Raw genomic sequence first — 27093 nt, forward strand, 5'->3', positions numbered from 1 at the left:
TGATATTATATTACCCTCTTCATTTCTGAATGAAGTCTGTGAATAATGATCATAACCAAAGTAGTTCCTTTCTGCAAATACTTCATTATCAGGGCTGGATGCTGCGTTTGGTATCTCCAGTGTTCCTCAGGCTTCAAGGATGGTGAAAAAACTAAAGAGAGTCAGAGGAGTTAATAAAAAAGCCACTGGAGAAGGGTTTTTGTCAGTGGGATATTACAATTGAGCATGTCTGTAATAAAAATTGGATATTTTGAAGTGATCAGCTTGGTGAGAGGAGATGGAACCCCACTGCCTTTGCTAAATCTCCTGCATCCCCCTGAAAACCTAAAAGCCAAACCCACCCCAGAGCCCTACTTTCTGGCAAATGTAACACAAATAGAATATCTGAAGAAAGAACACCTTAAAACCATCTTGGTTTGGATTCAGAGAGGTGCAGAAATTACTCAGGGTCACCTCTCCCATCAATGCCTCAGCTGGATTAAGTGTAAATATTTTGAAACCCCTGTGAGTGCATTCTGGTGGATGTGGGAGCTGCCAGATCTCTCATCCTGAGAGCACTTGTTGGTAGTGTTTCAGTAAAGTGGAACTCTAATCAACACCCTCATTTTAAAAATTAGTTGACTGCACTTCCTGCATTTATTTTAAAAAATTGAGCATCTTTATTTATCATTTATAGGAAACAACATTAACAGGCTGCCTAAAAGACCTGGTAAATTCTGGTGTATCTGGGACTGAAGATATATTAAATATACATGGAAATATATGAAATATGGAAAGCGAAAGAAAAGCAATGGTTATTCTTTGTGCTTTTTCCATACCATACACAGAATGAAAAAAAAAATTTATTTTCAAATGCCTGAAGCTTTATATAGTGAAAGTGTAGGAAAAGGCAGAACCTATGATGCATTTAAGGCAAGAGGGCTGCCAGCAGTCAGGGATTTTACCTTGCCGGAGGGTGGGATTGTTTTCCATACCCAAAACACCCCAGAAGAACAATGCAAAGCATCCTCCTGCCCTGAACTTTTGCACTTTAAAGAAATGAAGAAGTGGAGGAAAAGGTGCTGCTCCCAAGAGATACTGGGATTTAATGACACTTTGGCCTCTTATCAATACATTGTAAAAGGAGATATTGTGATTAAATATCAATACCTTTCTAAAAATGTTTCCAGCTTGCCAGTTTCCCAAAGTCAAACTACCAATCCACTGAAGACAATTTTTGTTTCCTATCACTCAGACACAAAATTGTTCCAGATACTTTTTTTCCCCAAAAAATTATGTTATCAAAAGGATAGAAATGATTTTATATGAGTAATATCTCTGGGATATTCTGTGTACCTTATACTGCCAGGTATCTCCTTCCATATGCTCCAGAACTAAATTAATGGAAAGCTGATGCATATTTCAAGGGATTTGAGTCCTGCCCTGAGAAAATGCTGACAGGGAAGTGAATTCAAAGCCTCTGGATTTCCCTGTCTCCTGTTGTGCCAGGCTGAGTGAGGTAACTTTGAGGACGAAAATGAATCAAAGAGAATCCCAGGCTCAGGAGACTGAAAGTGGGAATCAAAGACACTTTCAGAGCTCTCAGAACCCTGCTCTGGGTTTGGTTGCTGCCCTTCCCACAGCCACTCATCCCTGCTCTCTGGAGGGAGCATTCCAGCCCCACTTTGCTCAGCCAGCATTCTGCAGTGCAGAGGGATCTTTGGATAAAATGCATTTCTTTTTTTAACCTATGCACAATCACAGAGTGGTTTGGGTTGGAAAGGATCTTACAGATATCCCATGCCACCCCCTGTCATGGGCAGGACTTTCCACTGTCCCAGGTTGCTCTAAAACCCTGTCCAGCCTGGCCTTGGGCACTTCCAGGGATCCAGGGGCAGCCACAGCTGCTCTGGGAACCTGTGCCAGGATTTTCTGCCTCCTCCTCTCTGTGAACACCCTCATGATTTACTCAAGGAAGTAAAACTGCACCTTGTGCCAGGATTTTGTGCCCCCTCCTCTCTGTGAAAGCCCTCGTGATTTACTCAGGGAAGTACAACTGCATCTTGTGGTTGTTCCTCTTGGAATCACACCAAGGCAACCAAGATACCCCTAAATTTTAGATTAAGGAGTGTAGGAATATTTTACTCATGAAAGGCAATGAGAGGAAGGAAGAGAATTGCTCCTGTAAGTCCCTGAAGGATCCTCAAAGCCTGCTTTGCTCCAGCACTTGATTTTCCCAGCTGGATGCTGCCACAGGAACATGCAACTGGTGTGGCTCCAGTATGGAGGAAGGTCCTGTCCCATTTTAACTGGGTGGTACTTGGCTGACAACACCCCCTGGGAAATTAGCATTTCAATACCTGTAAAGTGATCCCAGCTATAGTGCTGGGCTCCAAAGGCAGCAATGAATAAACAAAACTCGAGTATTTAGGTCCCTCTTCTCCCGAGTTTCCATTCTCCCAATGAATTTTCTGTATTCAGCCCTCTGGAAGTGACATTAGCAGAAGGTAGCAGAGAGACTGCCTAGCAACCCACAGAAACCCCAAAGAGAGGTGGAAAGGAAGTGATTTTCATGTAATTATTCACCCCTACAAAAGCTGTTGTCAGGTAGACACTAGAAACATAGCTGTTTTATTCTTCCCCTAACCTACTTTGAATCTTTTGAGAATCACTACCATTAAAGAGAGGGAAAAAGAGCTTAATTCAGCCATTTTCTGCCTGGCCGTTTAAGTGCTGTTTTCCTGCTCTAATGAAGGCTCTGCTTTCAGAAGCTGTGTTGTTTAAAAAGCCCTGGGTAGTAAACTTCAGCCACAAACTCACTCCTGCATCCAAAACTCACCATTTCTGTTGCTGCTTCCCCACAATGCACAGCTCATAATTTGTTTGGGTTTAGTTCCCCATTTAATGGCATTTCCCACTGAGTTGGGAAAGATAAATTAATTTTTTTTTTTTTTTTTCCCAAGAAGGCATTTGGGGACAGGGGGCAGGGGCTAAAGAGCTTAATTTATTTTAGGTAACGTGGTTGGTGCCAGGCTGCTTGCATCCAGTGGGTTTTTTCCTTTATTTTCTTCAGCCAGGCACCCCAGCTTTGCCCTCAGCCACAATTCCTTGGAGCTGAGGCTGCATGGAGATAACTGAGGGATATTTTTGTGCTATTCTTGCCATCTGGAGGAGCCTGGAGGAGCTGAGCTTCACTTGGCCAACATCACACCAAACACTTCTACATCGATGGCTGTCACAAGCGCTGCCACTTCAAGCAGCCCGAGGCACATCTGCAGTGGATAGTCTGACTTATATCCTTATTTTTCTACATTCACACTCCTAGCAGAGGTTCAATAAATGCAGAGAGGATAAAAGATGTTGAAAGCTGTCTTTTAAAGGGCTATATTCATTGGAAAATAAATATATCAGAAGTAAGTTGTATCAGAGATTGTGTTTGTTGAGGCAGCGGCATCCAGAGTCATTTATTGTGAAGAGCATCCTACTGACCTGTGTCTGTAGCAAAAGGAATATTCTGCTTTGAAATTCTATTATAGCAGTGTATTTTACTCACTGGATGTTTCAAGGTTCTAGTTCCCAGTGGAAAACTGTATTTTCATACTCAGCAAAAAAGTTTTCATTGGGACCTCAGAGATTAACTGGTTTAATTTTATGAAATAACTTCTTTTGTCTGATTTTTAAACACAAAATGTCTCTTAAATTAACTCTGTTCAGAAGATTTGTAGTCTTTTTTTTTTTTTTTATTAAACATATACCAAGACTATTTTATAGTCAAATAAATTCTCATATTTGACTATTTTTTAGTCAAATATGATAAACTATACAGATACAACAACTGTGTTGACAATGTGGGAAAATGGAGATAATAAAGTTTATTCTTCTCTGTTTGATGTTGCCTGCAGGATTGATAGGAATGAGATATAATCAGTGTGCTGCTAGTCAGGGAACAGCAGGATGCCCACAAGGAATGGATTTATTCCTTTTGAACGTCTGCATCCCCCAAGTGTTTGGGTTATTTTGTGAATAGAACAGAACTTTGACCTCTGAATTCTGTATTTTGGCAGCTGCACAGCCCAGACACTCAGCTGATTTCTGTGTTCACTGCTATTTAAGAAAAAATTTCACTTGATTGCAGGAGAGTGACTGGAGAGTAAATGCAAACTGGTTGGTTTTCTGTTTCCTGCCTTTGCACAGGGATTTGGGTTGGTGGCAGTGAATTGTGGTTTGCTCTTTGTGCAGAATCCGAAAGTGCTGCACCTTCCTGCTCAGCTGGGCAGATGTGGTGCCTCGGCCTCTCCTCCATCCCTGCACTGAAAATACCCAAACTGCATCTCTGCCTGCCTTCGTGGGGGTGCCATGTGAATATATAACATTTTTCAGCTGGAGGAACGTGGCAAGTGTTAAAGGAAGCAGCCAGGTGTGGCTCTGAGGTCTCCCTCCCAGTGTGTGCAGCTCCCACTCTCCCCCCTGCTGCCACACCAGACCCAACAGAGCAGGCTGAGATGTGGTTGGATGTTCTTTATAATAAAAAAAGCCAGAAAAAAAAAAATCACTTTATTGCAATAAGAACAGAGGTAAAATGCTCAGTTCTCCACTGCTATCTATTTCGGTATTATTCCTGGAAATATATTTGTACATATACATAAAGATGGGACTTGCAGAGGAGTGTAATAAAATGCAATTTAGGGAATGATTCTTTTCATTGCACATTACAGCAGAATAACTCTCAGTTCCCTGGTGTCACCGAAAGTTCAGCTTGGGGATAAAATTATCCTTTATTGGAGAGACCTGGGATGTAAGGCTGGAAAAAGGAGTGTTGTAAATAGAAAATATTAAAGCTCACTGTGTGGGCAGCTTCAGCAAGATCACAACAGCCTGGTGGGATTTGTTTCTCCACGTGAGTGAACCCTGATTTTCTGGGGAGGTTCACAGCATGAGCACCCTATGGGAATCAGGGGACCCCCAACGGGAAGAAATGCCGATGTCTGCTCCAGATCAGAGGCTGAAGGACAGCTTTATTAAAACTACACTATATTACATTAATATACTATTTAAAGAGACACTATCCTATTCTACACACTCACTTTTTACTTACCTATCTAACTCAAACTGTGACTCTGCTGAGAGCCCGAGGCACAGCTGGATCCCATTGATCACTGACCCCAAACAACCTTCACCAGAATCCAGCCCAGCAATCACTGCAGTGAACAATCTCCACACCACATTCCTCATGGGGAAAACAAAGGAGCAGAGATAAAGATTGTTTTCTCTTCTTCTCTCTGTGCTTCTCCTGAGAGACAGAATTATGTCTCTCTGTCCAGAGAATGTGAATGGCACAGCACCCCATGTTTTCTGTGGGGTGAAAACAGCAATTCCCCCTGGTTTTCAACCCAGCTCCTCGCAGTGAATGATCCACTGATGGAAAAGAACTTCCCAGGATACCGGAGATGAAAGCACAGGGTGGAATTGGGACTTTGCCTTCTGCCAAAAGCTATTAGAAACTGCATTTTTTATCTTTTTTTTTTTTTTTTAACATTTATTTTGGGGGTTTCCTGTGGTTTAGGTCAGAAATTGTTCTGAGCTCTTCCAGCAGTGCTTGGAGCTGCCAAAGGCAGCACTCCCTGAACCTCTCCCACCTCATTCCAGAGGAGAGGAAGGAAGCCTTTGTTAGGGAGAGGTCTGGCAGGTACTTTTGAAATGCTTTGATTCTCCAAAAGCCTCTGTTAGTGCTCCTAATTAAACCTGTTGCTAATTGCCCCATGTCTGATGGGGTCACTCTTTAAGTGCAGGTGTTACCTCAAGGTCAAGACTTCAGATTTTGATGGTTTCCTACAGTCCTGTCATACCTAAACCTATCTGGCAACAGGTTTTATTCAGGCATTTGTGATAAAATTCTGCAGTTATTCTCTGCCCTAACCTTGAAATTTCATTTATTATCTCCTGACAGCTATGGCTTTATTTTTAAAATTCTCATCTGAAACTGAAGGCAAACTGCTTTTTAAAATACAAACACTGCTGAGGTTCATCAAAAAGTAATGAATAATTTAAATTAAAAGAAAACCTGGAGTGATTGCTCCTTCTCTGATAACAAAATGGGAAATAAATGACTGTCAACATTTGTAACATCATGTTTTAAAGAGCAAGCACAGGTTTTAACTGGTCTGTGAGCTCCCCCATAGTCTCAGGCAGTGCTTCATGATGGGATTGTCATTTACACTCTGGAATTAAGGATGCTTTCAGCTTTGCTGTTCAACCTCACTACTAAGAATGAGAAAAAAAAAAAAAAAGTGGATATTTATGCAGATTCCAGCCAGTGCTTGGGCTTCAATGTGAAATTAATACCTTTGATTTTGACAGGAATTCTCAAGGGAGCAAACAGAGCTCAGAGCTGTGTGGGCTGTAGGAAAGGCCAGGGGCAGACAGAAAACCAATATATTGATTTTATTTACTGGGAGAACCCTCCTGGTGCTCCGTTATTGTTCCTGTTCACATGGAGACCCTGGGATGTGGCACTCAGCCATGACCCTGGAACCCCAGACTGTCACCTGAGCAGTGTCCCATGGATCTGTGACATGGAATTTCACAGAAACCTGTGAAATGGAATTCAGAATGCTGCCAAAAGAGAGGGGGGGATGTGTGTGCTGCTTTACCCACACGAGAGAAGCTGCACACAGCCCCTGGGTTGTAAAATGAACCTTCTCAGGTGACAACAAAATATATTTTCTTTTCTTAAAAAGCCCTGCCTATCTTTTGGGAGGATCAGACTGAAAATATCTGCCTGATTTTCCCATGTTGCCCAGACATGGAACAATTTTACAAACTTTTTTTTTTTTTACACAACTACAAAAAAAATTGTTGAGTTATTCAGCTGTTTGTCATGGAGGAAGTGCCAGTTAAAGTCAGAGTGTCCTGGGAGAGGCTTCCTGCATCCACAGAAAGATTTTGTAACACCTGCACTTGTTCAAAATATATCCAGAGAGTACAGAAAGTAAAAGGGAAGGTACGAAGTTAGAGAAACCCCTGGAATTTGAGATATTCCTTCAGGTGCTCACCTGAAGGAATTGTTTTTTATTCCATGATTTTGGTTTTTTTTCCAAAAGAAACAACAATTCCATGAATTGTTTTTTATTCCACCTGAAGGAATTGCTTTCTATTCCATTCGTGATGGAAATAATCGACATCAACACATCACAGGCTGTCCTGAGGTCTCTGCTTTGTTCAGGCACTGAGCTCATCTCAGGACAGTTATGCAATATTTTGTTTTATCCCTCTCACCCCTTGATTTGCCCTCTAAATTCACTGCATAAGGCTTGATAACCTCAAAAATAAAAACTGGCTCAGCCTTGCAAAAGGACTTATTTCTGCGCTGGCCATGTGCTTCAGATGCCTCATTTCTTTCATTTTCAGGGTATGGCATGACCCCATCTTACTGACAGAAAGACTTTTATACTGAGACTAAAATGAGGGGCTGTCACTCTTCTGGGGATTTTCAATTTGAAGTTGGTTTGTTAAACTGTGGGTTTTTTTAGTTGTTCAAGAAGTGACTTTAATTCACTTTATTTGCAGCAGTGAGTGCTCAGTAACTTTCTCCTTCCCTTTGGACACCCATTAGGAGATAGCCAAGTCAAGGAGCATGTGAGAAAAGGTTGCTTGAAGTGATTTATGGACATAACATCCCATAGAAACTTTACGGCAGGGACATGAAAAGAACCTAATTCTCCAGAGCAGGGCTCTGTTGTCTGCACTACAGCACATCCCCCTTCTTTCTTCCTTATCCTGCTTTCACTGCATGAGCTACAAAGGAGGCAAGGCATCCCCCAGACAGCAGCATCCTGTGTTTGGCCAGCTCAATTCATCTCCCTGGGCAGAGAAAACACCCATGGAAATGGAGATTGTGTCCTAGACCTGCCACAAGAAGGCCAAATTGAGGTCACCCAGACAGAGTTAAAACGGGGGCGTTGCCAGACTCGAGAGCTGGATGTTGCAGAGCAGCACTTTCCATTTTCAGTAGGAAATGCTCCTGTTTATTGTTTTGTAAGGTTCTGTCCTTTGAAATCGTGATTTTTCAAATATTAGGATTAGTTGTCAAAGTTTTTGAGCTTTAATTTTAATCTCATTTGGGCATGGAAACTTTTAATATGAGTTGAATAAAGCTAAAAAAGTCTATTTCCATCCTTTAAGGTAGGAGCTGATAGAAACTAGAAAACAATTCCAATCCCAAGTTTGTGAGTGCTAAATTGAATTTATTATCACTGACCTGAGGGTTTTCAAGGTCCAAAGTTCATAAAGCACCCACCCACAGGGTGTTCTCTGGTGTTCTCAGGTCCTTTCTCTGCACTTTACTCATGGCAGAGAAGAATTGAGCTGGGTCACCTTTCAGACAGATGTCCTCTGTTCCCAGCTGCTGCCCCAGGTCTGCCTCTGTGTCCCTGCCCTTCAGAATGTCAATGCTCTGCACAGAAAGGGGAACAACTTCTGGTTGAAGGCAGACTCAGCCTCTCAGAAATATCCCATAATGGTTTTGTGGCCGTGAGCTGGGTGAGTGGCACCTGGATTTGGGATTGGTGTCTACAAGAGTCCAGCAAGTTGGAACGAGAACGACTTCCCCTGAGGTGCCCTTTGGGAATGACCAAACTGGAGTGACACAGACTAATGAACAATTAGACTAATGAACAATTAGACTAATGAACAATTTGAGACCTCACCAAGTTCTCCTGCCATGAACTGAGAGCTGCAGTCCGAGGCTAAACGTCAGATGGTCCCTGGCTGTTGGGGAAGGAGATGGAGAACTGATCTGAAATGTCACCTTCACGTCCTGAAAGTGTTGGTGTGTCTGGCAGTTTACACCTGGGTTACTCCAGCTCTCGGGTTTTTCAGCCACAGAAAATCTAGCTGTGGTTTCTAAATTTATGCTCCTGTTTGCCACTTTGCTGATCATTTCTTGCCATTTTAGAAACCTGAATGAATTAAATGCCACTTGTTCTTTGAGTATACAACCAAACAGAAGCTACACAGATTGTATTATTCCATTCAGCAAATTAAATTGCTTCTCCATTTCCTATTTAAACATCAGTCCTAAGTTCTGAGGGAATTTCTAGACTGATGTCATAGAGTGCAACAAAACCTCTCTTCAGTCTGATTCCAGTTTTACAGAATATGTGACTGTTTCCTTGCAGAAGAGGTTTCTCAGAGTGTTTGCCACTTTTTAGGCTGACTCCCTGTGGGATGTGACAGTCTTTGTTTCCTTTGAAGGCCATAGAGCATCACTTGTGGCCAGAGTTTGATCTGCTTGTCTGCCTGGGCAGGCTCTGGAGCTGTTCCCTTCCAGCACAGCTCTCCTCTGGCCCAGGTGCAGCAGGACTGGCACTCCAGGGACTGTGGGGCTGTGCCAGCAGAAGGGCTGCTGCCCCTCTCAGTGCCCTGCCCTGCAGCCAGGGGAGGGCAGGAAGGGAAGGGAAGGATCTGTGTGCTGATCCAGTCTCCCAGCTTTTGTCTGCGCCCTGCAGACGGAGCATTTTCAGCTGACCCACGCTCCTCACAGCTTTTTGGGAGCTTCCAGTCTTGTTAAAGAGCCTGTCTGTCAACAGCCTCTCCGTGTGCAGCTTTTCCTGGTGAAGCTCTGGGATGTAACCAGCTGTGTCTTATTCACAGTGACAGCAACGAAACCCTTTAAGCCTCTGATGTAAATCAAATGTGATCTTAATGTTATTTCTAAACAGAAACACTCAACAGCTCCAGAGAGCAAGGTCTCACTTGATCAGCTGTAAAGCAAACACATCCCCTTCGTGTGTTTAGGAGGATTTGATGGCTGTTATTAGTCCTGAAATCGTTCCCTGTGCTCCCTCTCCCCTGGCTCCAGTGGCTGCACAGCCACTGCCTCTGATCATCACTCAGGGTTTGCTGTTTTGGTTGCTCTGCTTTAACAAAAGACTTAAAGAGATCATTCATCCCAGGAAAACAGGAGCAGGATTTTATTGGATGGCAGCTCTGTGGGTTTGGGTTCTCCATGTCACTCTCATGTTAAAACCAGGACTTCAAGGGGTGCCTTCAGCTGCAGTGGGAACACACCCACACTGGTCAAATGAAATAAATTGCTTTGTTGCAGTATTGTTAAAGTAAAATGAACCTGCTCATTAATGTTCTGAGGTTGCTCTGAGGAGAAGAATCTCACTGTGTCAACTGGCGCTTCCTTTTCTCTGATTTAAAATTGTTTGCATCACTTTAGGATATGAATGTTCCCACAGTGCCATTACAAAACTCATTAAACTCTACAGAACTTTTATTTGTTGATTGTACAGTGACCAGAACTGTAACTTTGTGCCTGTTGGATCCGTTAAATTTTGCTGAAAACATCCTTTCCCTGCATACGTTATCCCTTCTTTCCCCAGCTTAATTTATGGATTATCTAGGAATATCACCTTTTGTCTTTAGAGCATTTATTCACACTAAATTTTAAAATTTGAATAAATAACTGTCCAATGGGAGTGAGGTAAATGCAGGTGATTCTACTTAGGCTGCAATTACTAAAACTATCTAAAAGAAATTAAATAATTTAACGGGTGAAGTTCTTCTCTAGGAATTCTGTCTCCCTTTCCATTCCAGGAATGGAAATTCTGTTTCCCTTTTCATTCTAGGAATTCTGTCTCCCTTCAGGCTGAGCCTGTAAAGACCAGCTGGGATGGGGAGGGGAATTTCCCTCTCAGCACATTATTTTTTTAAGGTTATGATTTGTAAAAGCTTTGCCAGACCCTCGTAACCTGCAGAGCCACCTGTGCAGATTGGCAGCCAGTATTTGGCAGGAGGGTGATTTCTCCTGGCTGGGTTCTGAAGCTCTCCCTGCTCTCTGTCTCCAGGTGTGGGTGGATGCTGGCACACAGATCTTCTTCTCCTACGCCATCTGCCTGGGGTGCCTGACAGCCCTGGGGAGTTACAACAACTACAACAACAACTGCTACAGGTAACAGCCTCCACGCTGGAATTCTGCCCTTGGGGTGACATTTGGAATCACTTCCCTTCCCCTTTTTCCATGGATGACCATAAACACACACACGTGTTTTTGTAGGACAGAGATCTGTAAGGTTTCTTGGAACTGCTCCAGAGGAACTCTGCTCCACCATGTGGTGTTTTCATCCCTTTTGGTCGAATCTGAGCCTCCCACAACCCCTCAGCACACACAGGGATAGACATTTCATGTAAAAATACAGGATTTCAGACAGGTATCATTGAACCTGTGTGCATTACTTAAGCTGCTTTTTAAAAACTACTACCAAAAATTGTCATTAAAAATCACCTCAGTTTGCTCTGTGCTCTGACTGCCACTTTTCCCCATTTTTTGGGAAGTCTGCAGGCCAGAGGGAGTAGGGAGCATTTCATGGCTTACCTCTGTATTCCCAAGGAGGGAATTGCCAATGACTTCAGGAGGTTTTCATCTCTCCTGAGTCAATGCCTGAAGGACTGATGTGCACAAAATCCCTGTTCCACGTTACTGGCATGGGCAGCAATATGAGCAGTAGTCTTTTCTTCTGGAATTCATGGTTATTGAATTCGTTCTCCTAAAATTCCTACAAGGACAGTTTGGTTGTAGTGACTCCATTAAGATCTCCAGGCAGAGAATTAAAATTTCATTTTTCTGTAAAGGAAATAACATGGTCCAAAAGTGAAAGAATCCTAAACAACCCCCCCCCCCCTAATTTATTTAAATTCTAAATTACAGTTTTGCTTGGAGACCTCAGGAAGCAGCTTTAGGAAATGCTCCTTTCCATGTCTTAGCAAGACAAAGTGTTTTGCTGCAGAAAGTGGTGTGGGACCCCTACAACCTTCAGAGCTGCTGCTAATGAACCTTTTCCCTAATTAGCACAAGCTTTAGCAAAGGCACCACTCCTCTCTTATTCAGTTTTATTTATATTTACTTCCAGCTGTATCCCAGCTAGAAATTGTCAGTGCCTCAAGGAGTGCAGGAATGCTTTTCCTGAGTTTTTTTTTTTTTTACAAAAAGCAGGAGTTTGGATTTATGGAATTTTCCTCCCTTCCCCCTGAGCCTGGAGCTCAGCTGGTAAAACTCTGCTCTGAAGCTCCTGAGCAGGATGCTGCAGCCAAACACCTTTTACTCCATCCAGGCCCCACAATTCCCCTCACAAAACCTTTCCCAAATTTCCCAGCTAGGAAATAGATGTTAATGTGTCCTGACATGTGATTTTTAATGATTCTGAGGGAAGGGGTAGGACAGCAGTGAAGAGCAGAACGTGGCCAAGCTGGGCAGGGCAAGACAAGACATAAACAGAGCTCTGATGTGAAAATCACAATTTTGTATTCTAACCAGCACTTGAAAAAATAAAATCAAGCTGGGTTTTTTTCTCCTGCAATTCCCACAGTGTGATTGTAACATCGATGTTTTCTGCTCTGTTTTACTCCATTTTTTATCTTAAGGGAAAATTGCAGTGGAAAATAATGCAAGAGGTGTTTCAGTGGGAAATGGGAAAGTCTGAACTGCACGTGGGCCTTGTGAATTTAAGATTTAAACCCGATTTAATTCTTTAATGTGGTAAATGAATCGCAAAAGTCGCTTCGTGTCTTTGAATAGGAAATGAATTTTTGTCATCCTTACATATCTTTCATTGAAAAGAATAAAAACAGCTCCTGCCTGGATGTCCCAGAGTTTGCATCCCAGCTGACTCCTCTGAGAAGGTGAAAGCCCTGGCAGTGTTTCCCCACAGGGATCACAGACAGGTGTACTGATGTTTCCTCTGATTTTTATCCAGCTCAGAATCCCAAACCCATTCCCAGGTACAAGTCCAGGGTCAGCTCCCCTGTTCCCACTGTGGAGCAGGAGATAAAGGAGTGATTTCACACATGGACAAAGCTTTTAAGACTTGTCCTTTGTCAAGTTTCTAGTCGAGGAGGAAAAGAGAAATGGGAATTTCTCCACTGGGTCTTGAGGAATCCATAAAGGCAAGGAAGGAACTGGAGGGATGCCAGGGGCTCTGTGGGCTCAGAGAGGCTCCTTAAGGAAGGCAGGATGAATTTTCAGAAGTGTCCTGCCTGTCAGGCAGGGACAGGAGAGGAGATGCACATCTTTAATTATTCAGGTGATTGGCAGGAGTTTAATTTGGAAGAATGTGAAGTTTTCATAAAAATTTGAAGTTTTCCTTTCACTTGAAATCAGTCTGGGCTTCAGTCAGGCTCTGATATCCTCCTGCCAAGGGAGCACATAAAAAATTCACGTTGTCCTTCCAATGGTTCCTGAGTATTTGTGTTTTAAAACTCATTGGTTTCAAAATCAATGGATCTGAATCCCCTTTCTTGTTTTTCTTCCCATAGCAGAAAAAAACCCTGAACAACAGGGTACTCCTGCCTATGGGATAAAACCAGGAGCTGAGGGGTTGGTAGAACTCCTGCAAAGCCAAGGGAAGGGAAATTGGAGGTTATATTTTTATGAGGGCTCCCAGAGAAGCTGTGTTCAGTCTGTGACTGCCTCGCTGGGATGAAATGATTCAGCTGGGATGGTGTTATCTGAAAAGAACAGGAACCTCACTGGCTGGAGGGGAGGAAAATCCCCTATTCCCCATTTCCTTGGAGAAATGTGTATTTATCCTGCAGATATTTGTACCCAGTGCTGTGGTTTGCCAGAATTCCCTGAGAGAGGAGATCCCTGGGATCCTTTTGTTCTGTGGGACTGTCCAGCTGGGCTCTGCCCCTGCTGATGCCTTGAGAAGGCTGAGCTAGAACAGAGGCTGGATGGTGCTGAAGAATAAAGCAGGGATTTATTCAAAGGATCTCCTCCATGGATCCACCTTGGGCAGCACCAGAGCCCAGCCAGGGCTGCACCCAAGAGGAACCAAAATGGTCCCAAAATGCACGAGCGCTCCCGGGGGCTCTCACTGGGATCAGCTCTGCTCCATTTGCACCTTGCAGTTCATTGTCCCATTCCAGCTTTAGCCCATGCACTCCCATCCTGCTTGTTTTTCTCTCTCCAGCCCACGCTGTTTGTGCTCCTGGGCCTGAGCTTTGGATCATTTGTCCTTGGTGCCCAGCTGGAGCAGGAATTGTTTTGTCTCTCTGCTCTGTGCAGAGAGCTCAGCATCCCCTGATATGAAGCCCAGACCCTCACACTAAAGCAGCACAGAATCTGAAAAATACAAAAGCCAAACCTGAGGCATCACTGCCAGGGGCCCCAGCCTTTAGCCCCCACTCAGGAACCAGCAGCTCTCAAATATCCTGTGCCACAGCATTCCTCAGAAGGAAATACCTTGTTCAGACTGCATTTGAAGCAGCAAATTATCTAAACCAAATCTTATCTGAAGAAAACAGCTCAGTGCTCAGTGGAGGCATCATCTGGCTGCATCCCCCCCAGAGCAGGAGCTCTGTTTTTCCCTCAGAGGATTATAAAATTCATCCTTCTGACCTCTCTTATCAAGAGGGTTTCATCACACTCAGTTTTAATTTCTCGGTGTTGAACTCACCAGTTCTTGAGATGAGAGAGTTGGGGTGAGAGTCCCTCCAGAGCTCTTTAGAGCTGAAATTCACTGAGAAGGTCAGGAAGGGGCTGATTGTTCATTGTTTTCTATCTCTGCAAAGCACAAAGGCCTCTGTGCTCCTCAGTCATTTATTCTGGATTGCTGTTTTGCTTTAAAACATCCAAAGTGTAGAACTGGCCTGGCTGGGCATAACTACGGGGAGAATTTCATATGAAAAGCAAATAAATGAAGGTTAGAATTGTATTTTCAGCAAGTATTTCACTGCAAATGAACAGTGTTAGAGAGAGTCAGGGCATGAAAGAAGTGTGAAATCACTGCACTTGTCCATGTCTGAGTCTCCTTTACAAATGGGAATATTCATTCTTTTTCATTGCTGGACATCTTTTAGCAATTTGTAGATGTTGTGCCACAGAGATTATTTTTATCCTGAAATTGTTGTGAAAACATAAACCTTCCCAAAATAATAGTTCAATGAAGTGCAGTGGAGGTGATGAGAGGGAGCCAAAGCCTCCCATGGCGCAGAGGCTGGGCTGATCCTTGGCTGTGCAGCTCAGGAATGCCCAGGTGCCCCCTGCCAGGGGAATGTGTGTGCCTGGTGCTCAGGTGAGTCCCAGGGGAGTCAGAAGAGCTTTGGGCAGATGTGGGAGACACTGCAGGGCTCATCAGTGAAGGAACAAGGTGCTGGAACTGCTCACCTCACTTTGAGCTCCAAAATCTGACGAGATGCTGTTACAGGGTAAAAACACTAAATGAGACAAACAGCAAGGCAGGGAGATCAGCAGAGAAATTTTGAGGGAATAATTGCCAGGACTTTGAAGTAGGAATTGTCTCTGATTCTCAACAGCAAATCTGTGACAAAGATGTGATCCTTTACTGAATTACTGAAGCTGTGAATTCAGAACCTGCTAGATTTTACAGGGTCCTTTCTTCTTATTGATAACTTGCACAAAAATTTGCTTCAGAGCCACAGTGGGATGGGGATAAAGCAGATTAAGGGATGGGCTTGAGACAGCTCTAGGCTTGCCTTGTGTTTCAGATGTCTAATTTACCTCAGACATCCAGGTTAGGTTATTACTTTCTCAAGCACACAGCTGTCTCTGCAAAGTCTTCAAGGAGTGACTGTCAGCATAAATCATCACTGCCTCATCCTCTGTCACGCCTGGAGAGCTGTCAGAGCAGCAGGAACAACAATATTTCCCTGGGCTCTGGGGGAAATCACACCTTTCTGCAAGAGGATCTTCCCTTTCTGTAAAGTGATTTACTCTTGTGACGTTTCCAGCCTGGGCAAAGAAATCTTTCTTCACCTTGGCCTTGCCCTTGCTGTGGTTTGAAGTGTGTGATGGGTTTGTCTGAGACATCTCTGTCCCTGCACTGCCTTTGCCTCTTTTTAGACACCTTTTTAGGCATGCACACACTTCCAGATTATGTGCAGTGCTTTTCATTCCCACAGCCTCTCAAATATATCCAGAAACCAAACTGCAGCTGTATTTTGCATGGATATATTTTGCCAGTGTTCTTTAACAGGGATAGAAGGAGCTGATCACAGGATTTTTTTTTTTCCCCAGGAAACAAATGTTACCAAATTATAGAGTTTATTAATGAGTTCATACCCTCTGGAATCTATTAGTATAATCATTATGGAGAAATCGTTCTTAGCAATTATTACATGTTTGACAAAGCTTTACATGTTTTGTTAAAGATTTTACTGGAAAACAGCAAGTGACTTGCAACAGGTTTGCAACTCCAGCAGTTAAAACACAAGCAAGGATATTCTGATGGTGTCCTCCTGCACGTGCTAATTCCTGGTTGTTCTCAGGAATAATCTGAGTTGGGACCTCTCTGTTAATGAACAACTTGCTTTCCATTCCTGCAGCCCAGGGTTCTGTCAGTCCTCTGGCTCAGCGGGTGGAAGAAACCCCAGCTCTGGAGATCAACTGCAGTGTTTTTTATTTATATTTTCAGAGACTGCATCATGCTCTGCTGCTTGAACAGTGGCACAAGCTTTGTTGCTGGTTTTGCTATCTTTTCAGTTCTTGGATTTATGGCTTATGAACAAGGCGTGCCCATTGCAGAAGTTGCAGAATCAGGTGAGTTCCAAAAGCGGATTTCTGAGTTAACAAGAAATGCCCAGAGGGTGAGGCCAGAGTTCACAGTCTGTGCCATGGCCCGTGGATGAGATGACTCAATGGAATAACTGCTGCAGGAAGAGTTCTGAACTATTTTCGTGGCCATACATTTGTGTGTGAAAAAGATGGATGTTGCTGTGCATAGAACAAATTAATGAACTCAGGGAGTCACAAACTACACAAACTTTCTCCAGCTGAGCATCCAGAATGTTGTTTAGCAGAGATAAACTCAGTTGTGTGTTAATCCTCATCTGCATTCCACCTTCTTTCAATGAGACAGACTGAAATGCACAAATATTTATTCCTTCTGGAAAAAAAAAAATAAAAAGGATATTAAAGAAAAAAAGCTGCAGCTGTTAAAGTGACAAATCAGAAGGGCACACAGGCCCAGATTTATGAAAAATCAACCATCCACAACCACCATTGGAGCAGGGCATCCAGTGGAAGTTACTCCACACCTTTGTGGACGTAACATCCTCAAGCAGGAGAAAAAGAACAGGAGGCTGCACCCCAAAAAAAACCAAAAACCAAAAAACAAAAAAGCAAACAAACAAAACCAAACAAAACCAACCAACCAACCAACCAACCAAACAACAACAACAAAAAAAAAAAACTACCCACCAAAAAAAAAAACCCAATGTAATGCTGAACTATTGAGTAGGAAAAATGACTCTCATGGAGTTAATCCCAGGAAAACTGCAAAACAAGCAGGGTTTCACTGATGCTCTTGTGGAAAATATTTATCTTTTCCTAAATTCCATGCAACTGGCTTGCAGTTCATTATAGGAGCTTGTAAATGCTTTAAATGAAGAAGCAGCAGAGTGTGGCAGGTCTGCACTGAAGTTACTGCAGCAGGAGCACAGAGTTCTCTTTTAGTGGCTGGGAGAGGCCCTTTGTGCCCCTGCTTTGAAAGCTGGCTGGCTTCATAAAAAGCAGCTGATAAATAAAACCAGAAAAACATGAGCAAGGTGAGAAGGTATCTTAGCAGCTCTGAGAAGTTATTAGTGCTGTTACAAAAATGTTCTGTTTTGAAGATTTCCCTAAACATGTAGCCAATGTCACACAGCAGCAGCACCCCAAAACACAGAGCAGGATGGGAGCCAACCTTTGCCTTGCACCAGGTCAGGAGAAAAGTAAAGACTCCAGGATATGTTCCTGAGTTATATAAGGCAATCACTATGATTGGCTTGATTTATTCAGGCTATGATTTATTCAGGGATGTTTGTAGAGCTGCACATCCACCCAAAAAAGGGGAACAGAAAGCACTGGGATGTCTGAACAGAAGCTGAGCATCCTTTGGCCAGGGTGCAGGCAGGGTTGTGCCATTTCTGATAAGCCTCATCACCAATTGTTTAGACTATGAGAGATGTAGAGTTTGTCAAGGAGTTCAGTCTGGGGTTTAGTTCCTCTTATCTGCCCTGACAGAAGAATCAGGTTGTGGTGGGCTGACCCTGACCAGCAGCTGGGCATCCTCACTGCTGTTCACTCTCAGCTCCCACAGGGGATGGGGAAGGGAGCAGGAAGAGGAAAAGTGAGAAAATGGGTGTGTCCCTGATAAAGCAGTCTGATAAGTGATGCTGAGCGAGCCCTGCTCAGCCAGAGCCACACTTTTGGGTGTCAGCAATGCTGTTCTCCCACAGCTCAGGCTGCTCTGGAGGAGCTGAACTGCATCTCAGACTCCCACACAAGTATAAACTTTTCATTTCTTTATTCCTTTTCAGGACCAGGACTTGCATTCATTGCTTACCCTAAAGCTGTCACCATGATGCCTCTGTCTCCTCTGTGGGCAGCTCTGTTCTTCATGATGCTCATCTTCCTGGGCTTGGACAGCCAGGTATGAAACAAACCCCATTGCAAGGAGTTTTCAGCTCCCCAACAGATGGAAGTCACACCTAAACAGCATCAGCCTGATGAAAGACTGAACCCTAACTTAATTCTTTGCTATTTTAGATCTTAGTTGTGATGCTGGATATTCCTTCATGATTCACTGCAAAGGCTGGCTCAGCCTGACTCCAGCTTTCATTATTAACATGGAAATCAGTCTGAACTTCAACAGGGCTGATTAAAATTCACGCTTCAGTAAAATACCAGCCCATTTTTAAAGCACTTTGCAATGAATTTTGAAGCTGAATATCAGATAGGGATAATGTCATTTTCTATGGTATATTTTTACTGCAAGATACCATAGCAAGGAATGTGTAGTCATATCCTGCAGCAAAGGGGCAGCACAGAAATCATTGTCCCTGTGTGACTGTAAAAATTACAAAAGCTGCTCGAAGAAAAATGTGAAGTGCCTGGGATTTTTAGCATGCAGCTCAGCCCTTGGCATGACTGGGTGCAGAAAGTTTATGATTCTAAAGCTCAGCAGTGCTTGTTCTGCATGACATTTCCAATCCTTAAATTTAATGTTTTAATAACTGCTCTTTTTAATGATCTAACAGGTTCTTAAAAGTATTTTTTTTTTTTAAGTGAGCTGTTCCTGGATTCTGCTCTTGACTATTCCACTGTCTATTTTGGGGTGTTAATTTGGGGCCTGTTTTAGAAACCTTGCTCCAGAGCCCTCAGTCAGAAGCTCAGGCCTTTTGCTTTTTTTGATGTTTAAAGACACTGAGCATGTTCCTGCCCTCCTTTGTTAGAGGTACCTGGCTTGGCACTCAACAGCTCTGGGGAACTTCTCTCTTCTGGTAAACGGACAGAACTTCCCCCTGACCCTGCTGCTCCTTTAGCAAGTCAGAGGATACATGGCAAAATTGGCAAAAGTGCCTGGAGTGACATGATCCCATGAAGGATTTGTACATTATTTAATTCCCATCCAAGCCACATTTGAAAGGTTTAATTTTCATTTAGTCCACCTGCTACAGGGCAAATGCAGTATGGGATAATATTAGAGAATCCAACTGTTTGAATTCGGTGGAAATCCATAACTTTGGGCTTGTTCACTGGGAGATGTTCCTCTCAGCTTGAGCTTCTGCTTATGGAGCATCCCCAGGGATCGCCCACGCTCTGTGATGAAAACACAGGAGGATATTTAAAGTGTTAAGTGGCAAATCCCAATGCCAGCAGCAGAGGAGACAGATTTGACTGGATCTTTGCTGTCCTTTGCTGCAGTTTGTGTGTGTGGAAAGCATCGTGACAGCTGTGGTGGACATGTACCCCAAGGTGTTCCGCAGGGGCTACAGGAGGGAGCTGCTCATCCTCGGCCTCTCCGTCGTGTCCTACTTCCTCGGCCTCATCATGTTAACTGAGGTAAGAGCTGCCCTGCTCAGAGGGGACAACTTGTGGTTATAATCACCACAGACAAAGCACATGAACCTTTGCCACAGACACATTTCCCTGTCAGGAATGTGGCAACAAAATATTTGAGAGACTGTTCTCAGGTCCTGTGTAACCTCTGAAATGGGAGATGTGGCTGTTGAGGCAGGGACGGGAATGAAAAGACCCCATCTTCAGAAGATAAAGAATGAACGTTTATTCGAAAGTACATCCCTCTTTTATAGAGAACATCATGAACACTAATTTCATTGGTCTTAGAGTAAAAACATTTCACCTGATTGCTACACTGGACTTAGGTCAGTGTGGCAGAACATATCTATAAGCAATATGAATGGAAAACAAGATAACAGATGGTTTACATTCCTCCTGGACTTTTTCCCAGGCTTTCCCAATCTTTCTCCTTTTCTCTCTGACTGAACTGAGAATATCCACAGGAGAAGTGGCTTTGTTTTATCAGCTGAGCTCAGGAAATGTTTTAATCAAAAATACACAGCCCAGCCAAGGAAATTCCGTCTGCTTTGCACCAGCCAGCCACACACACTGATCATGGTTTCTGCTTGCTTACCCTGGGCAGGAACAACCACATTTTGGATGGAAAGAACAATAAAGAAGATTAAATAAAACGAAAAGAGAAAATCAAACCATCTTTGGTTTCCAGATCATCAGCCATGTCAATCAGTGCAGCCAATCTCTGATGCGTCCCTTCCTACTTGGAATAATTTGGAACTTGGAACATTAATATTTAATTACACTAATCAAATCTCCCTCTCTGATAAGAGATATGATGCTCTGTGTGAAATAACACATTGAACGGAAATTTTATATACTTTTTGACTTTATATTTACCTGTAAATCATTCTTATTCTCAGTGAAATAAATCATCTTTGCTATGCAAGAAGGGAAATCTTGGAAAAACCCCTCCACAGGGCACGTATTGAAGAGAGATATTAAGATATTCAGGCTAAAAAAAAAAAAAAAATATAAACCTGAAGAGTGAAAAGGAAGCAAGTTCTCCAAACTCCAGGAATATCCATGCAGGAGTTTTGTGCTCCTTACCTTGTATTGTCTTAGTTGGTTGATTTCTAAATTTGCATTTTGCTCAGGTATTTGCTGAGCCTCACCATGATGACTTTGCAGTAGAAATTTTGTTTTCTTCCTATTTTTAGGATTCTCTTCCATCTGCAGAAAGTTGTCTGAGACGTAATGGATCACATGAGCTCCCCAAAAACCATTACATTCCAACTGAGGAGCTCATCTCAAGCCCCTCTTTCCTTCCTTGGAATTCCTTTCCATCAAAATGCTCTTTTGCAAACTCCTCCTCCTCATTATTTCAGTATTAAATGCAGATGTGATAAATTATTGTGTTTCACATAAAAAGTGTAATATTATCCATATAATTTTAATTATTTTAACCATAATGTTATTGATTGGATGATTCTTTTTCCTGTGACAAGTAATAAAGACTTGTTTCAGTCATGTGGCTTCAAGTCTGTGAGCTGCATTCACATTTTTTAGGTCACTTTACTCATTTTGTAGTCCCTACACCATCAGAGAGGGATTTTGGTAGCTACAGATTTTACCTTTTTCCCCCATATCTTAATTAATTATTTTACATATTAATAACACAGACACAGAACCAGGATCTGGAGGTCAGAAGCACCTGGGAATATCTACAGCTTGATGTGGTAACAAATAGAGGTAAAAGCAGGGAGGTGGGAGAGAATTTTTTGAAAAAAAAAATCAAATTTACTTCTCTCCACTCCAGATTTACCACCCTAAAAGAAGTGCAGAGTATAAAAAAAACCCCAAGAAATTAATATTCTTTGTTCAAGAAGAAACCAACTTGAGTAGGAAGCTTGCCAGGGAGCCAATAGCTTGACATTGTAATTAAAAGAGAATTGCTATGGAATATTCCCACCAGTGCCAACCCATTTTTTTTCCCCTTTCCTATTTTCTCTTCCAGGGTGGGATGTATGTCTTCCAGCTCTTTGACTCCTATGCAGCCAGTGGGATGTGCCTGCTCTTTGTGGCCATATTTGAGTGTGTCTGCATAGGCTGGGTGTACGGTGAGTGATGAAAATTGCTCTCTTTTTCTTATCAAAGTTTCCTCTTGGCATAAAAGCAAAGTGAGAACCTTGTACCCTTAAGGAATGGGACCTTCCACATTCCCATGCCCCAAAAAAAGTCGTAAATGCCTTTTTCTCCACAAAGAGAAAAAGCACACTCTGGATAATTTCACTTTGTAAAGCACCATAGAACTGCAGATCACATGTGCCCAGCTATCCTTGGGTTCACACATGAGCTTGTAGCATCTAAATATAGCAACTAAATATATTTATATATAAAATAGATACTCTTTGACTGGGGTTGTTTACAGCTTGATTCCACAACAAAGAGAAAAAACCAACTAAGCAGAATATATTAGGTTTATGCTTGCTTTGAAGGAAAGCAAAACTCAAGGTGTGGAGGAAAAAGGAGAGTAGGACTAAATGAAATGTTTGTATTTTTGTGGCAGCTTGTGCCACACTAATGAAACCTCCCTCTCTGATAAGAGATACAATGATCTGTATGAAATAAAAGTTTTATAGCACCAGAAGTTTTATAGCAGCAGGAATTTTTTATCAACCACTGCCATGAGCACAGGGCAGGGAGGAGTTTGCCGGGGAAAGAGGGGCAGCTTCAGCTTTCCCAGCTGTGTCTGTGCTTTCTCTTCACTGCTTTAAATCCTGACCTGGACAACCCCTTCCATGTGCACTCTACATCTGCTTTTCCTTTGTTTTTGGGCAGGCAGCAATCGCTTTTATGAGAACATTGAAGACATGATTGGGTACAAACCTGTGTCGTTGATTAAGTGGTGCTGGATGGTCCTAACTCCAGGTATTTGTGCAGTAAGTACAGAATGTCCAAAACACTTGTTTCAGATATAAAGAACGTGATATTCTGAACATGTTTTTTATCTTTTTGCTGTTGCTAATAGTTGAGAGAAACGCCTGTCGATTTGTAGCATGTATTTCAAATAAAAAAGCACTCTGTAGGATCTGTAAAATCGTTAAATATCTGTAAAATTGTTAAATATTCTGTGAAAAATCTCAGTATGTATAATCATAGGAAAAAAATAATGCCAGAGCTCTAAATGAACATTTGCCAGAACAAGAGAGATGTTTTTCCCTGTAGTTGGTGCACCTTGTGTGCCAACACACAGCTCGAGCTCCTCCAGACTTGTGCTGGGTCCTTTGCTGCTTTCTCCCCCCTTCTCCTCTCTCTTTTGGGGGGAGTGGACATTTTCCAAAGGAGACAAGACATTTTTTAATTTCAAAAGTAGTGGAAGAGCCAAAAGCCCATCCCACAGGCATGAAGGAGGGGAAGGAAGCTGGTGCCAGCTCTGCAGAGCTGTGGCAGTGTCACAGGGACAAAGCTCCAAAGCAGCATGATCTGATTGCTCTTAAAATTGAGGATGAGATGCCAAAACCCCTTCCAGCTGTGTAACACTCCAGTGATGGCAACTGCAAACCACAGCAGCTGGGGTGCCTCGAGATCCAGGATCCCATTTGCAAACTTAGGAAAATTTCTGACCCACCTGCACCAAATCTGAAATGACCTCTATACCATTTGCTCTTGTGCACTCATTTCACCACTTTGGAGAAAATTACATGGTAGCTTTTCTCTATTTCATACACTGAAATGGTCCAAGCTGCTTGATTAGAAATTTAGACAGATTTTTTTGGGTTTTTGGCAGGATGAAAGCATTGGAACTGCAGATACACACAGTGGATTAAAGCAACTTCAAAAATTTTGGCTTTCCTTTTTCAGCCTGACAGGTTGGAGAGAACCCAGCTCATGTTACTTAATCACAGCTGGTTCACTGTAGCAAAACTTAATCTTTCCTGCCCAGGTGCTGTTTGCTATCAAAGTGCAGGGTTTATAGTCATCAAGAGGTAAATAGGATTAAACTTGAAAGGTTGCTCGTTTCTGCAGGAGCCTCTGAGATGTGTTATTTAAGCTGTACAGAAAAGAGGATGTTGCTGGTGGGTTTTTTTTTTGCTCTGAGTGAAGAACTTCCCTCTGCTCTCCCTCCTCAGGGAGCCTGGCCTGGCCTAAACACCCAGCCAAATCCTTGTTACACACGCAGGGTTTGCCCAAATGCCTCTGACAATATCTCTGCTTGTTTCAGGGAATCTTCATCTTCTTCCTGGTGAAATACAAGCCCCTGAAGTACAACAATGTGTACATCTACCCTGACTGGGGCTACGGCATCGGGTGGATGATGGCACTCTCCTCCATGGTCTGCATCCCGCTGTGGATCTGCATCAAGCTCTGGAAGACAGAAGGCACCTTCATGGAGGTGAGAGAGAGCTGCAGATCAGTGGTGCTGGAGAAAGAGCTGGGAAGGGGGTGGGAGTCCTCACCTGCATCCTTTAATCACAACAGCACTGCCACATCCCTGTTCCCTGTGTTAGGGCTCTCAGCCGCCACTGGAAAGAGAATTTTGAACTTTCTCTGCTTTATTCTGGATTTTCACTGCTTTATTCTGAATTCCTGTTGGGCTTCTTGCTGCCAGTGGTAAACTAACCAATTTAAGGTGCTCTGTCCCAGCTCAATTTGTAGCTTAAAATGTCTGTAACATCACCCGAATCCCTCAAGGTTTGTACCAGCCATTCCCTTTTTCCATGGTTTTTGTTGTGCTGCCAGGATTTTCTCCAGGAGCTGGGTTGCCCACACTCCCATTTTCTGGACAGTTTTCCTAATTTCTGCTCTCTAAATGAGAAACTCAGGCAAATAAAGAGATTCAGTGGAATCTTCTGACATTTGGTGTCAGGTTAGCTCAGGTCTAGGCTGAGATTATTATCAAATTAAACCTTGGAAGGTTGCTCCTTTCTGTGGGAGCTCCAAAGAAAGGCAGTGAAGGAAGCAATAGTGGAAGAAACAAAAATAAAAACCTTTTTCAGCCATTTGGGATTCCAACATTGCAGAAAAGCCTCATTCTGTCCATATTGCAAAGACTCCGTTCAGCTGATTAAACACAGCCTGAGACTGCCTAGGAAATCTTTACTGGGTATATAAACTAAAACTGAATTGTCCGTGATTTAGTTGTCTCAGAGAGTCAAAAAAGGAAGTCTGCACAAATCTAAGCATTAAATATTTCCTCAATGCAGCAGCCCCACCTGTCCCTGCAGGTGAGCAGACTTTGCTGGAGCTGCAGCACTGCAGACAGGTCGTTATCTTTTCCCTGCCAGGATGACAAGAGGATTGTTTGAATCACAGCTGGGAGCTTCTTGAGGAGCCAACCTCCTGCTGTGAGCAGCAACCTTGCTGTGGATGTCATTGCTAGAAAAGAGAAAGTAGATTTTGCTTTATCACAGCTCAATACACCTCGGCTGTCTGTGGTTTATTTGCTTTTTCCAGTGGACATCATTGATGATAAAATGAGAAACAAAATGTAGCTGTAGAACAGACACAGTGCTGTGAGTCTTCATGAAAGGGGATGATTAAATCAGCATAAAAATTCACTTTGGTTTGAGCTTTGCCTTCTTTGGTCTGGCGGGATTTATCCAGAATTGTGCAGCCTGCAGGTCTGAGGGTGTGCCCACAACAGGGAAATAAATGAGAGGCAGACATGCAGGAGAAAAGCCTTTTATAGTCGATCTGTTAAAGAGAAGTGTGTCTGTGAGTTAGAAAAATGTAATGATTTCCAATTTCTCCAATTTTCTAGAAATTCAGGAAGTTGATTACACCTAGCTCAGACCTGAAAATGCGGGGCAAGCTCGGAGGAGGAGCCTACATTGCAGCAATAAATGACTGCGATGCCAAACTGAAAGGAGATGGCACCATTTCCACCATCACAGAAAAGGAGACACATTTCTGAAAGAACTTTTTTTGGTTGTTTTATTTTTTTTTGTATAAAGAAATAAATAAATTCACTTAATTATAGAGGCTGGCTTGTTTTGCACAGAATTTTATTAACCAGTTAATTTTAAAGTGAAAATTGTATACTTGTTTAAAAAATGATTTTTTTAAATTACTCTATCTGTAATGATTCTGTAAAAGAAAAAGAAATAGTATTATATGGTCTGTTAGTGATGGCTTCTTGTAATATGGTGATTCCAGTCAATGTGTTTTTTTGTTTTTTTGTTTTTTTTAGACTTTAGAGGGACCTGTATGATGTGCTGTAAAACTTTTCTACTTGGATTTGTGGCAGGTGTAATGTCCTATAGACCTTCTAACCTGTAAGCATTTCAGCCCATTCCAGCTGTCCATGTGTGTATATAAATGGGACCAGCCTGTCCTGTGGTTTGCTTGGGAAGAAATCTCCTTTCAGGGCGAGTTTGGTGACGCCGACGGCGCCTCAGCTGCTCCCACCTCCTTCCCTCCAGCCTCCACTGGCTTCAGCAGGGCTGCAAATGTGGAATGGGCCCATCCTGAGCCACTGTTTTCCTGGAGATTGGATAGAGGCTGGTTCTGAAGGGCTCTGAATTTGCTGCTGTAAGTTCCTGGTCTCTGAGAGGATGTGCTCCCAAACCTTTCCATTTTCCTCCATGGGTGGCTGCTCCTGAATTTTGGCCGGCACTTCCCACTCCCTGGAGTGACCCGTGTTTGTGTGTGCTCCTCCAACAGGAGATCAAGGTTATTCCACAGAGCTGGAGATGTTCTGAGGGGAAAAGAACAGGTTTAGGGCCAGGTTTAGGGCTCTCTCTGTACAACTCATTCCCCTCCAAAGGAATCCAGGATCCTACAATGCCAATGTGTAGCACTACACAGCTCCTCTGCTGGCACAGGGTGGGATTTGGGGTGTCCTGTGCAGGGCCAGGAGCTGGACTGGATGACCCTTGCAACTCATGGGGTTCTGATTCCTCTTCAAGGGCCTTTCCAGGTCCCCTCAGATCAGCACTGATTCCTCTGCCCTGGATGGGATGGAGGCTTGGACTGAAGTCAGAGCAGGAATTTCTGTAGCAGAAGGTTGGGGTGATGTCCTTGACCTGTGCAGGAGTCCCAGGAGGTCATTTCTGTGTGCAGGGAGGGGATTCACACAGGGCTCTTGTGACCCCTCGGTGGCACAGAGGGAGCAGTGCTGGGTTTTGCAGTCAGGCCTTGCTCTGGACTGGTTAGGGTTAAAACCCTGGGTTTAAAGCTGGTTTTGTACGTGGATCCAGCTGCTGGATGGTTCTTCCAGGAAGTGTGCAGATGTCCCAGCATGAAAACTCCTAAGCTCTGTCTTAGGATGTGGGTTTTTTACCTGCTAATAT

The 27093-nt window shown here is 43.1% G+C and overlaps 1 protein-coding gene across 1 annotated transcript in view; it reads left to right on the plus strand.

Annotated features, from left to right (window-relative positions):
• Positions 1–25780, plus strand: part of SLC6A11 (solute carrier family 6 member 11) — an 87881-nt gene extending 62101 nt beyond the window's left edge. The window contains exons 8-15 of the mRNA XM_053989803.1: positions 10833–10936; positions 16416–16540; positions 18301–18413; positions 19688–19825; positions 21816–21918; positions 22640–22740; positions 24024–24194; positions 25563–25780. Coding sequence (XP_053845778.1) covers positions 10833–10936; positions 16416–16540; positions 18301–18413; positions 19688–19825; positions 21816–21918; positions 22640–22740; positions 24024–24194; positions 25563–25715 — 1008 coding nt within the window. The 3' untranslated portion in view covers positions 25716–25780. The remainder of the gene's footprint in view (positions 1–10832; positions 10937–16415; positions 16541–18300; positions 18414–19687; positions 19826–21815; positions 21919–22639; positions 22741–24023; positions 24195–25562) is intronic.
• The last annotated feature ends 1313 nt before the right edge of the window (positions 25781–27093 follow it).

Source organism: Vidua macroura, chromosome 13 (genome assembly GCF_024509145.1).
Source record: "Vidua macroura isolate BioBank_ID:100142 chromosome 13, ASM2450914v1, whole genome shotgun sequence".
Taxonomy (NCBI): Eukaryota; Metazoa; Chordata; class Aves; order Passeriformes; family Viduidae; genus Vidua; species Vidua macroura.